We start from the raw sequence: 14,147 nt of genomic DNA on the forward strand, positions 1-14,147 counted from the left end.
AATAACACCGGTTTAATCTATGTGTCACCATCTCTGGCTAAAGACATTAATAGTCCAACTTAAACAGCAAAAGAAAATCCATATATTTACACTGCCAGATGGCCATATAATGTCCTTGAGCTGCCAAACAGCCTCTCAAGGGGATAATTGTAGTGTAAAAGTATTTTTACCTACACATATGCACAGAAACAAAGTCATAATGTACCTCTAGAAACTTCAGGAAAGCGGGTTTGGCTTCCTTGGCGATTCTCACTGCGTCTTTGGCGTTCATGAAGTTGTCGATGTACGCTGAATAAATATTGGCGAGGATCTCTTTGGAAAACTGTGAGGAGAAAGCGGAGACATTTTCAGCACTGAACGACAGCTGTGCACCTTTACGCAATTTTTGAAACCCTAGCTTGCAATTCTTTGAATGAAATTTTTAAGGAGCAATATTGTCCTTCCAGAAATGTTACCACGTCCAAATAAACAATACCAAGATGTTTTTTGTTAGTCAAATGGCTTCCTGTGTGATCGTTAGCATAACATTGAGTATTATCTTGGATGGATGGTTTGTGTGGACAGACAGTCCTCAAATAAATCTGTTTAGGGGGTCGTGAGGAGAGACAGCTCAACGTCAGCGCTAAGAGCGTGTGACTCAGTCTGCTTTGTAATGTTTGACTGTAAAGCACGCACGGGGACAATTTACACCCACCAGAAACAGAGGCGCTGTTTTACGAGCCCTGAAGAACAGGCTGACACATCTGCACAATGTCTATTTCATGGATGCTTTTATTCTGACAATTAAAAAAAAATAAAGTTAAAAAGTAAAATAAATAAATAAATAAATAAAATAACATTCTGACAATTAAATTTAGTAAAAAAAAAAAAAATAATAATAATAATAAAATAAAATAAAATAAAATGTCATACTTTATGACACCTGATGCTCAGGTTTCCCTGTGTGTAGTTTGCAGCTATACTTAATATTAAATTGTACATGAAAATAAAATAAAATAAAACAAAAAAAATAAATTAAAATAAAATAATGAATATTTACTTTGCTATTGTACTGAAAATTAAAGTGCACATGAATGTAAAATAAAATATAAAATGAGATAAAAACAAAAAAATTAAATTAAATTAAATTAAAAAGTAATATCTTTTTAAAATGTACGCACACCTCCCTGATGCTCAGGTTTTCTTGTGTCTAGTTTGCATTTGAACATTAAAAGTACACATGAAAATAAAATAAAATAAAACAATAAACGAAAATAAAATAATGAATATTTAGTTTGCTATTGTACTGAGAATTAAAGTGCACATGAATGTAAAATAAAATGCAAAACAAAAAAAAATTAAAATAAATAAAAACAATAAAATTAAAAATTAAGTAAAATTTAAATAATTCCGTTTTTTAAAATTGATGCACACCCCTCTGATGTTCAGGTTTCCTTGTGTCTAGTTTACATTTGAACATTGAAAGTACACATAAAAATAATAAAATAAAAGAATTAATATTCTATACTTTATGGACGTTAATGCAATGAAAAGTAAAATATAAAATAAAATAAAATTGTATACTTTATGTACAGCTGCCTCAGGTTTCCTTGTGTCTAGTTTGCATTTGAAAATTAAAAGTACAATAAAAAAATAAAAATAATAAAATAAAATAAAAATAAATAATAAAAACTTTTTAACAGTTTATGTATGTACTGCCACTCGATGCTCAGATTTCCTCATGTCTTGTTTGCAGTTGTACATTAAAGTGCATGTGAATGTAATACAACAAGCCTAATTAAATCATTTGATATTTTAGTTGATCAAACAAGGTGAATGACCCTTGTTTTTGATTACCTTGACTTCAGCATGTGACTTGGGTTGTATGTTATTTAATAAAAGTAATAAAACAAGACAATGACCCTTTTTAACAGTACAAAAAGTTACAATAGTTTACTACCACAATGCTAGGTTGGTGTGGGGGAAAAAAATTAAAGTTGATGCATCTCAGATTCATATGGAAAAAATGAATGAGCAAAATGTGTTACAGAATCATAAAGACTAAATTACACTCAAATTACAACATGACTGTAGGCATAAGCATCCACCGGTTCCACCGAGACTTCCTTTTAATGTCACAGGGTTCGCTAAAGCCCTAAAACGATGCAGATCCTTAGAGAAACTCATAAAACAGAATTACGGTGTCTAAACGAGCTGCGGATTTCGCTGCTAACCACCTGAGTTTGTCGACTCATTTAGTCAGAGCCCATAAAAATCCTGCGTTTGATGTGAGAACGTCAACCTGGCAGGAACGTCCAAACAACACTGAACTAGCAGTGGTGAGAAGGTTTTACTCCATACTGGGGCAGAGGGTCAGACAGATTAAAACCCCACACAGAGACACTCAGCATTCCTTCAGCTTACACGCAACAAACTGTTACGCCGCATCCCAATTAGCATACTCACACAATGCACTAAAAGTAAAGGGAAAGTATATTAACAAGAGTTCCAAAGTTTGAGATTGTACGCTTTTTAAATATTTTTTAAACGATTGTTATGCTCACCAAAGCTGCATTTATTTAATTAAAAATATCATAAAAACAGTAAATATGTGAAATATTATTACAATTTTAAAAAACCTTTTTTCATGTGGATATATTTTAAAGTGCAATTTATTTGTGTGATGCAAAGCTGAATTTTCAGCATCATTACTCCAGTCTTCAGTGTCACATGATCCTTCAGAAATCATTCTAATATGCAGATTTGCTGCTCAAGAAACATTTCTGATTATTCTCAATGTCGAAAACAGTTATGATGTTTTATATTTTTGTGGAAACTGTGATACGGTTTATTTTCCAGGACTCTATAATGAATAAAAAGTTCAAAAGAACAGCATTTATTTGACATAGAAATATTTCCTAACATAAATGTCTTTACTGTCACTTTTGATCAATTTAATGCATCCTTGGTAAGGAAAAATATTAATTTCATTCAACTCTGAACGGCAGAGATGACACTTAAGGTAAGATGAGAACCTGGCAGCAGGAGAAGTGGTGTGTGTGTGTGTGTGTGCCTGTGAAAGACAGAACGGCACCAGCATCACGACAGCACAGACCCTAACAATGCAAGTCCAGTGAGGTGAGACAGTGTGGCGTCTATGTCGGCTAATAAGCCACACGTCATCCCTTCACGACGGAAAACTAACACCTGTTACATGTCTGTCAGTACCGTCTGAAAGCATACGACCGTAGCTGAGCCGCTCCAGCCGAGTGTAAATGATTTAGCCAGAGATCTGCTCCGATAGTGCATGAATGTACCACCTAATGTGGGTGGCCAATCACTAAGGATCAATGATATCATCATTATAGGAAGTGCTGTTAATGTGAAAAAAGACCATTAAAATATCTTGTTAACAGCAAAACTGAACAAAACGTTCACAATTACTTCTGACATTTAAGTAAAGTAAAAACAAAACAAAACAAAACAAAAAAACTAAAACTAAAAAAAAAAAAAAATCTCATATGCACTTCACTGGCCATAGGAAAGTAGAGTTTTGTGTATGTAGTAAAATCGTAAACCAGTTTTGGGACATATGATGTGCATATGATGCCATAATTTGCCAAAATTCCGTCTTAATCTATTATTACCCGTCATTTTAATTTTCATATTTTAATGATAATTATAACATTGTAACATTTTCGCTTTGAATCATGAACCTACAGGACGACAGTGCAGTGTTTAAAAACAACAAAATACGCTAGGGCTGGATAAAAAAAAATTGATTTCGAAAAAAAATCGAAATAGATTCTTATTTTAATGAACCAATATCGATTCTTAAATCACAATCGATCTCTTGGTCTATGCTGTTTTCAGAAAATACAGTGCATCTTCCTTCCAATAAATAGCAATAGGCTAGGCTTTGTGTTACTTTTGATATGAAACAAAGTCCCAGATTTCAAATTCTGTCCATTTCCTTAGGAAATTCAAGCAATAAATATCGTTTTGGCACTCTTTAATGTGGCATGATAGAACGTTGTAGTTTCTGTGTACTCGCCTGTGCGTAATTAAACCACAGACTGTAAAAAATATGGATGTAGTGTCCGTGACGTCACCCGTAGTTTTTTTGTTTATATATTTTATTTCACATTTTTTACATAGTGTACTAACCTAAAAGAGTACAAAGTAAACCAAACGGTACAACCATAATCCCAACAAAACAAAACAATACAAAAAAAAAAAAAAAAAAGTGAACAACAACAACTGGGGGATATTTAACAGTCAGAGTATAATCATGAGATACAATTCAGTTTTTAAAGTAGATTCATTCGTTACAGTAAGAACAATGGTAATACACTATTCGATTTTGAGGAAATCCACAAAGGGCTGCCATACAGTTTGAAATTGGCGATGAGATTTGGGCTCCAAGGAACATATCCTCTCCAGTTGTATAACATGAAACAATCACTCAACCAAGCTTTGAAGCATGGAGAGTCTGACGATTTCCAGTTTAAAAGTATTGCTTTTTTCGCAAAAGTCATGCTCATCAAGTCGTTGCTGGTAATTTGGAAGAGTGTTTAAAGTTTAAGAAAATCCAATCTGGCCTAATCTCTTTTTTAAAAACCTTTGAAAAAAAAAAAAAAATCAAATATTGCAGTCCAAAAATGAAACAATTTAGGACAAAACCAAAACCCTCGTTTCTTTTACATCTATCGCAAACTGAGGAAATAGTATTGAATATTTTACTTAATTTCGTTTTGGAACAATACAATCTATGAATTACTTTAAACTGAATCAACCTGTGCCTCGCATTTATTGAGCAGTCCTGAATCCTTTTGAGACTTCCATTCCAGGCTTCATCGGGCACTTCTTCATTAAATTCCTTAGCCCAGGCTTCTTTTATATAGTTTGTGCTCACAGGTAGTTGGAAAGCACTAACACAGCGTGAAACCAACTGTCTAGAGCTTGGATTTACCAGAAAACACTGCTCATATGAATTAGATTTTGGTTTGTCAATAAAACATGAAATGACGGTTTGAGCATAATGTCTCACTGAAGAGCATTTTTTCACCATCTCAGAACTTTTGGAATAGTATTGGGATGCTATTACCAACAGTATTTAAATAGAACTTAGTATCTCACCGACTGGATGAGCACATGTCCGATAGTCTGTTTGTCGTGCCACTGGTTGACACAGTCCAGCACCTGCTCCAGGAACTGCTCATGATGTTCCAGAATCTCAGGGATCTGGTAGAACATCTCGTCTACCAAAGACGGGTCACAGAGAGGCGAGTTTTCCGGGTGCTTGAGGGGCTTCATGTATCCCTGAGACCAGAACAACAACACACACAGAGAGAGAGATGGAAGTAATATGAGAAGAGCTGAAACTCTGACCTTTTATTTACACAGAGCAATTGTTACTTTTTAAAACTAAAGTTACTGCAATCAGAATTTTCAACACAATGCATTATGGCATTAATTGCTAAAATGTTTAAAATGTTATCTTGCTGTTTAGCAAGACTGTGGGATTGTCAGAAATCTTTGACATTTGTGTGTGTTTGACCAATAAATCAATATGTAAATGAATATGCATGCAAATATTAAAAAATATGCATTGGTAAATGACCGAATGTGTGTGTGTTTCTGTGTTTGCATATGGTGGCCTGGGACAGACGCTGAAAGGAAATGCCTGACTGTCTCTCTTGAGACATAAACTGTGTCACATCAAATGCAGATAAACATCTGCTCCTTCACTGTCACAAAACAGTGTTTTTAAAACCAAAACTGTCTCAATGACTTATTTAAGCTAATTTAAAACTAAAGTAAACAATAAATATCATGAGCAACCCATTTTTCTTCCATGAAATGACATATTAATGGGTAAAAGGACATTAAAGGGAAAAAATAAAATACATTTTTATTTTATTTAATTTTACATTTTTGTATTGTTTTATTTAATATTTTATTATTTTAGTTCAATTTATTTAATATTTTATAATTTTATAATTCAGTTTATTTAATATTATTTAATTTATTTCATTTTATATTTTTTGTTTTATTATTTTATTTTACTTCATTTTTTATTATTTAATTTAATATTATTTTATTTCATATATTTGTTTTATTTTATTATTTATTATTTACATTTATTTTATTTTTTATTTTATGTTTTATATTTTATTTATTTTATTTTAATGTATTTTATATTTTATATTATTTTATTTTTTATAAACATTTTAATGATAAGTGAAAAATTAAAAAAAGAAAGGATGCATTACAAAAATTATTACCTAGGTAGGTATTCACATTTTATTATATATATATATATATATATATATATATATATATATATATATATATATATATATATATATATATATATATTTTTTTTTATTATTCTATTTTAATTTATTTTATTTTGTATTTTATATTTTTCTTACTTATTTAAATTTATTTCATTTTTTATTTTATATTATTTTATGTATATTTTTAATGTTATTTTATTTTACTTTTTTTATAGTTGATTTTATATTATTTTATTTTCATAATTTAAATGATAAATTAAAAAAAAGAAAGAATGCATTACAAAAATGATTACCTAAAAGGAATCAATAAAACCAGAATATGTATTGATAAAGTAAATACAGTCTTTTTTGATCTCATGTTGACGTCAAATACACTTACCAACAGCTGAAACACAAGTATTACCACGATACATCAATGTATAAAACAGTAAAAGCATGTCATTTTCATGTATTTTTGTGGTACTGAATGATAATCACATTCATATACTACGGTATTCACATTATACTTTGCTATTGCCAACTTATGTCCGAAAACTGTGTTAATACCAGTCCAAGTCACAGAAACACACCTATATCACACAAACACACTCCCTTGTTGGCACACAGAAGTGTGTCTGGCTCAGTTTCTGTGTTTTGACTAGCAAACATCTGGCCAGCGTTCTTCTAGCGCTTTAAACGCCCTAAAACGTGCCCAGAGACACGCCACGGCCGTGATCAAGCGTTCTCGTCTGTCATCCGTCAGTCCACATCCACACCCTGAAGCTGATTAACCTGCGCTAGTGCGTCTCTCTCATTGTCGGCTCAGGTTCACCCGCTGCATGCCATTTACAACTAATGACGTTGACGGGAACACAATCATTTCCCCCAAAGATAACGGCTTTCTTTAACACAGAACGAGAGCGTAAACGACGCAGAGAATTGCTCAGTAATGGGGCATTTCGGAGGTGCGCTGGGCGATCGAGCTCAAACGCTGCTGCGCTCCGCCACTCGCTCACCTTGTTGCCACGGCAACCGCTGCACCAGCTGGAATCGGTTGTTATGAGTCAGGAGCGATTGGAAAAGATGATGATTTGTTGCTCTCTTTTGCTTATTAAACTCAGTATGCGGCTTCCACGCTTGCTCTCACAGTAACATCATGCTTCTGTTGTTCTGTTCTCTACTGATGGTAAATTACAGTAATTATTTGAGAATTATTAAGAATAACATTCAATGGTTGATTCATAAACACAAATTACATATGTTTAATGATTAACACTGATTTTTTCTTTATTTTAATAAAAAATGTTATGTAACATACTCTGTTTGGCCATTATGTTTAATGAGACGATTGTTGCTTTACTTTATTTACTGTCCCAATAAGCGAATTAAAATGATAAAACCTTTCTTTGGAGACGTCCTTTTGGTAGCTTTATATACAGTGAGCAGTTCATAATACTCATTTAGACATGTATATGAATGTATTTGTGTGTTTCATACCTGAATGAGTGTGCGCAGAGACTCAACGTAAGATTGTTCAGTGTCCAGCAGAGTCATGATGACATGTCTTCTCATATCCTGTAGAGAAAAATGTCAATAACATAAATACATAAAAAGACACATTTAAAATTAAGTACATAAAAATAAATAAAATGAAATGAAAATAAATTGATTTAAAATATACAATTAAAATTAACATTAAGATAAATAAACAAAAATTAAGATAATTAAATAAGTATAATAAATTAACAAATGAAATTACAATAATATAATTAAATTAAAAAAAATAATTAATGATTAAACATTAAATTAAAATAAATAAATAAATAAATATTAATAAATTCATAAAATTAACAAATGAATAAAAATAATAAAAAAATTAAAATAAAATAAATGGATACATTTAAAATAAATAAAATTCTACATTAAATGAACAAGCACAAAATAAAGAAATAAAATACAAAATGAGCGTTAAGACAAACAAACAAACAAAGTTAATATAATTTAATTAAATAAAATAAAATTCAAATAAACTAATACACTTAAAATGGATAATTAAACATTAAAATAAATTAAAATAAACATTAAGATAAATATTAATAAATTCATAAAATTAACAAATGAATAAAAATAATACAATTAAATTAAAATAAAATAAATGTATACATTTAAAATAAATAAAATTCTACATTAAATGAATAAGCACAAAATAAAGAAATAAAATTAGGATACATTAATAACAAAATAAATTAATAAAATAAACAAATAAATAAAAATAATACAATTTAATTAAGATAAATGGATATGTTGAAAATAAATAAAAACATACATTAAGACAAATGAACAAACATAAAATAAAGAAATAAAATAAAAAATAAATAAATAAGTAAGTAATGAAGTAATTCCTGGAGACTCAGTATGCATAATACTTCAATATTCTGCAAACATTAACAATGGTAGCCAAAGTTTCGACCAATATACTATAGCAAGCACAGTTATTAAAAGTGCTTGCCACCTTTTAAACCTTTAACCTTTAAAGTCTTAAAATCTTCCAACATTAAAGATTCCACAAATCATGTATGTCATTGAGGAAAGCTGTGCTATTACTTTACCAACTCATCACTTGCACCATTTTCACCATATGCACCAATAAACAGGTGAAAAAAAAAAATCCCAAAGATGCACAATAAAAGAGACACATCTAAGATCACAGACACTCTTTTCACTTGGCACAGAGAGAAATCACCTAGCATCCACCCAGAACACTCACTAGCAACTACATAGCAGTGTTGTAAAAAATAGTCCGAACACTTCAGCAACCTCCTAAAAAACCCATGGTGTAACATCACAATCAGTTTTCACTTAAAGGAATATAAAAATCTACTCCATATAATGACTCCAAAGCAGTCAAGAATGGTATTATGGTATTCTGGTTGCTATAATCATTTTTTTGTAACGGAAACCCACACAAACACGCACTTTATAATGAAGCTCTAATCAAAATAAGCGTTTCCTGTTTACTGGTTTGTGTCAGAGACTGAGCCAAATATGTGTATGTTTCCGTCTAAGAGAAGATAACCTTCAATAACCGCTGTGATTCAGCCCTGACCGACAACACACAACAAACACATCTGACTAAGACAGACAGACAGAAAGACGGCTAAGAGAAGAGCTGATCATGGGCGGGACGTGCTGCTCTTTCACGGTGGAGTATGTTACGCAGCATCTGCTCTTAAATGCTCGGCTCAAACACGCAGTGTGACAAGGATGTAATCTGAACAGGAAGTCACGTCCAGCGTATTCCACCCAAAGTCACGTATACCATGAAACCGGCTGGAGGAGAGGGAACGCACAAGGATTTGTTGCTACTTTTAAGCAGAAACTCCATGTGTTTACAGAAACACTCGTACGGCGTCAGAAGAGTTTATTTCTGAAAGAACGTCAGCAGCATCCCACACAAAGATTACCTTTACAAAATCACTCCCAAATATGGTTTAACAACAGCTGATAGAAGTCAAGTTTGACTTTTTTTATCTCAAGAAATTAATAATTTTAATAACAATAATAATTTTTTATAATTTAATAATTTCATTACATTGATCAAAAGTAAAAGATAAAGACATCTACAATGTTACAAAAGACTGCTATTTTGAATAAATGCTATTCTTTTCAACAATATGTACGATGGTTTCCACAAAAATATTAGACAACACAACTTCGCTCAACATTGATCAGAAATGTTTCTTGAGCAGCAGATCATCATTTTAGAATGATTTTTGAAGGATCATGTGACACTGAAGATTGGAGTACAGGATTACTTTTTAACAATATATTCAAATAAAAAAGTTCTTTTAATTTGCAATAATATTGCACAGTTTTACTGCTTTTGATCAAACTGATACAGTATGTATGCAAGTTGTACTATAGTAATATACTGATACTTTAAAAAAAATCAAAAAGTACTATGTTTTTATTAATTTATGTATTTCTCTCTCTCTCTCTATCCATCTATCTATGTATCTATAGTTGAAGTCAAAAGTTTACATACACCATGCAGAATCTGCAAAATGTTAATTATTTTACCAAAATGAGAGAGATCATACAAAATGCATTATTTTTTTATTTAGTACTGACCTGAATGAGATATTTCACATATAAGATGTTTACACAAGAGAAAATAATCGCTGAATTTATAAAAATGACCCCGTTCAAAAGTTTTTTTTTTTGGTTTAGTGATAGTTGTTCATGAGTCCCTTGTTTGTCCTGAACAGTTCACTTCAGAAAAATCCTTCAGGTCCCACAAATTCTTTGTTTTTCAGCATTTTTGTGTATTTTAGCCCTTTGCAACAATGACTGTATGATTTTGAGATCCATTTTTTCACACTGAGGACAACTGAGGGACTCATATGCAACTATTACAGAAACTTCAAAAGCTCACTGATGCTTCAGAAGGAAAAAACATTCATTAAGAGCCGGGAGTTGAAAACTTTTGAACAGAATGGAGATGTGTACATTTTTCTTAGTTTGCCTAAATATCATATTTTTTCATTTAGTACTGCCCTACTAGACACTACAGAAGATACTTACATGTTTTCCAGATGACAAAATGTTTTAAGTTGTTAAGTTTACCCTGATCTTCAAATCTTAATGCATCATTTTTCCTTCTGGAGCATCAGTGAGCGTTTGAACCTTCTGTAATAGTTGCATATGAGTCCCTCAGTTGTCCTTAATGTGAAAAGATGGATCTCAAAATCATACAGTCATTCAAAAAATTTGTGGGACCTGAAGGATTTTTCTGAAGAACAGCAAGCAGTTCACTATCACTATTCATCTATTATTTTCTCTTGTGGACTATATGTAAACATCTTTATGTGAAATATCTTACTCAGGTCAAATAAAAATGCATTTTGTTTAATTCGTCTTATTATGGTAAAATAACATTTCGCAGATTCTGCAAGGTGTATGCAAACTTTTGACTTTGACTGTATCTAATATAGGCTTTCAGCAGTGTACTATTATGGCAGTATAAAATAAGAAACTGGTAATGTACAAAAATTGAAAAAAAGATAGAAAGCAAGCAAGAAAGAAAGAGTCATGTGTGCTCATATCTTTCAGACTGATGCTCGTGTCATCCAGTCCATTTATCCTATAAAAAGCAGGCGTTTTGACAGACTGTACTAACCAGCATGCTGTCTTGGCTGACATGTTTGGCTCCCAACTGCACTGAATAAACCTGCAACAAACCTGCTGACCTGCTGTGAGTCGCTCTAAACCTAGACTCATTCTGAACCAGTTTAAAGTGTTTTTTCCCAGCAGGCCGCTGCACGATCTTGTTACTTTTCACCTGAGACAAATCAAACACAGGACGAGCAGATCTGTATATGCTGCGAGGAATTTTAAGAGATTACAGAGCCTTTGCCTGAACTTGGTCCTAAATATAAACTGGTAATAAAAACACATTTAAACTGCATGTAGAGCGAAACACTCTCTGGAGTCTCATCAGGGGGCCAGAAATGTACCCAACAGCTCCAACAGCATGCGTGGCAACCGCAAAACACGTCCCAAAAGAGCTGGGGGTATTTCTGAAATACCCTGATGACACAGACACGGCCTGACATTCAGCCACAGGTACGCTCAGTGGATTTGGAAAGGTTAGTCTATTAAAAAAAAATGTATGGAGACAAGAATAAAAATAATAATAAAAACATTTAAATTCCTGCATTTCATTGAAATTTTATTCAAAACAACTTAAACTGCACTCACACTACATTATCATTTCATGCATTTCCTGGGAATCGAACCCACGATCTTGGTGTTGCAAGCACAACGCTTTATTGTTGACAAACCATACAAACTAAACTTAAAATGTTATGAAAATGACAGTGTGAAACAGAAATAAATAAAAAAAGGAATAAAATTTAAAAAATATATAAACAAACATGAAAACATTTAAGGTGCGTTTTCTGCTTCACCACATTTAAAATAAAAAAAAGAAAATTAAATATAAAAAATATATAATTTAATATAAAATAACATTTTCTTTCAGTACAACTACTTGCATTTTAAGAGTAGGCTGAATTAATAAACACACAAACACAATATTATGTGTGCTTTAAACATTTTAATGCCTCTAATAATCATAATGTTATTAGGTCAGAACAATCACACACAGTTCAAATCCGAAAGTCAAAGCACCGCTTCATAACTACGTGAATCTAATTCATTTAAACATCAACAAAAGCCATGAACATTCCTGCTCTTTGGCTTACATAATGTCAAAAGGTGCCTTGTGCACCCGCCTCATAGCTGTTCTCCTGATGCATTATGGGGCTGCATCATTATAATGAAATCATATTATGAATGCAGGAACCTCCAAATGCGTTTCTTGGAAAGATGAGGTCATGCTGAGCGACCCGGTGGAGGAGCAAGAGAACACAAAGCTCTGGGGAGAAATATTTCTCTCTAATAAGTTAATATTCATAGCAGCTCATGTGTCGGACATGTTGGGCTCCATAAACAAGACACAAATTGAGAGACGGACTGAGCAAACACAAAAACAATGGCACTTTTTTAGAGCCGAGAAACAAAGAGGTGTTTCTTGTTTCTACTTTTAGGTCCCAGGAGTTGATTTGGATCAAAACAAGTTCATTTCAAGATCACTTTATTATATGAAGGTCACATTCACTTTATTGAAATTTACTGAAACCTTAATTTATTTTACTATTTTTATGCATCGACAGACCTTAATTCCATCCTAAAAATATTCATCTTTTCTTTTTAAAAACTATGATACTCCAAACTAAGTGGGAAATGATCAGAAATCAGTTCATCATTGTCACTTTCATTACAGAATGCCATCATAAAACATAATATGAGATGTTATGAAAATGACACTAACAGAGAAAAATAAAATAAAATAAAATAAAATAATAATTATTATAATACATTATAAAATAAATAAAAATATTATTTATTAATTCTCAACCTAAACAAAACACTTGCACTCACATCAACAGATATGCACACACACACACATAATAAGAATTTCCTGTTTACTAACGTGTGACAGCTCGCTACACCAAATATATCAATGGTAGTAACATCAACCATGCAAAAGACGGAAGCTTAAACTTGAGTCTCAAGTAGAATGGTGACTAATCTACTACACCAGAATTAACTCGAGGCATTTTTGTCGACATTTATTCAGAGAAAACAGTCTGATTAGACAAAGTATTTAATTTGACATGAGTGAAAATTAGGTAAAACATTTTTATAGATGTAAAAAACCATCCATATTTGGTGTAAATACCGCTGTCTGACCTTGATTTACACTCATCAGGTAATGAGGTCACAGTGCAAAGGTAATCTGCTGTTTAAGGTTCTGGCTGCAGCGTTTGATTGGTTTTTATTAGCAGAGTGAAGCAAGAGTGTGTTTAAGTTATGAGAAGATTTCATTTCCTTCTAAAGTCTGAGGTACACCATGCATTTTAGCCAAATGGCGTATTTGTGCCAACCACTATGGCTTCATAAAACACACATTCACACACTCTGAATAAAACAGGTGGAATCTGCAATTTGATCCATCGTCGCCAATCGCATCAACCTCCCTTTGATCAGATCAGAAACGGTCACCGGTCGCTAATCACAACGAGAACATTCTGCACGGTCAATCACGAAACAGGGGCGGAGAACGTTCAAGCGTTACATGGGAATTTGTCCGCTGGATGGGGTTCAAACAGGTGCTGTATGTGTTCGGATCACTATAGATACAGGTAGTGTGGTGAACTGGTTAAAGAATATGGCTACTAATCAAAGGTCGCATCTACTTAGTGACTAATTTGCAAGATGTATTAAAATCAAAGTAAAAAGCTGGTGAGATTGTTTCTGGGT

General features: G+C 32.3%; 1 protein-coding gene across 2 annotated transcripts in view; it reads right to left on the bottom strand.

Annotated features, from left to right (window-relative positions):
• Window positions 1-14,147, bottom strand: part of LOC127180677 (rho guanine nucleotide exchange factor 17) — an 88,008-nt gene that overhangs the window by 18,134 nt on the left and 55,727 nt on the right. For both annotated transcript variants that reach the window (XM_051134883.1, XM_051134882.1), the window contains exons 3-5: window positions 7,758-7,835; window positions 5,119-5,301; window positions 206-322 (exon numbers count right to left, since the gene is read on the bottom strand). In XM_051134883.1, the coding sequence (XP_050990840.1) occupies window positions 206-322; window positions 5,119-5,301; window positions 7,758-7,835 (378 nt within the window). The remainder of the gene's footprint in view (window positions 1-205; window positions 323-5,118; window positions 5,302-7,757; window positions 7,836-14,147) is intronic.

This window comes from Labeo rohita, chromosome 18, assembly GCF_022985175.1.
Source record: "Labeo rohita strain BAU-BD-2019 chromosome 18, IGBB_LRoh.1.0, whole genome shotgun sequence".
In the NCBI taxonomy this organism is placed as follows: Eukaryota; Metazoa; Chordata; class Actinopteri; order Cypriniformes; family Cyprinidae; genus Labeo; species Labeo rohita.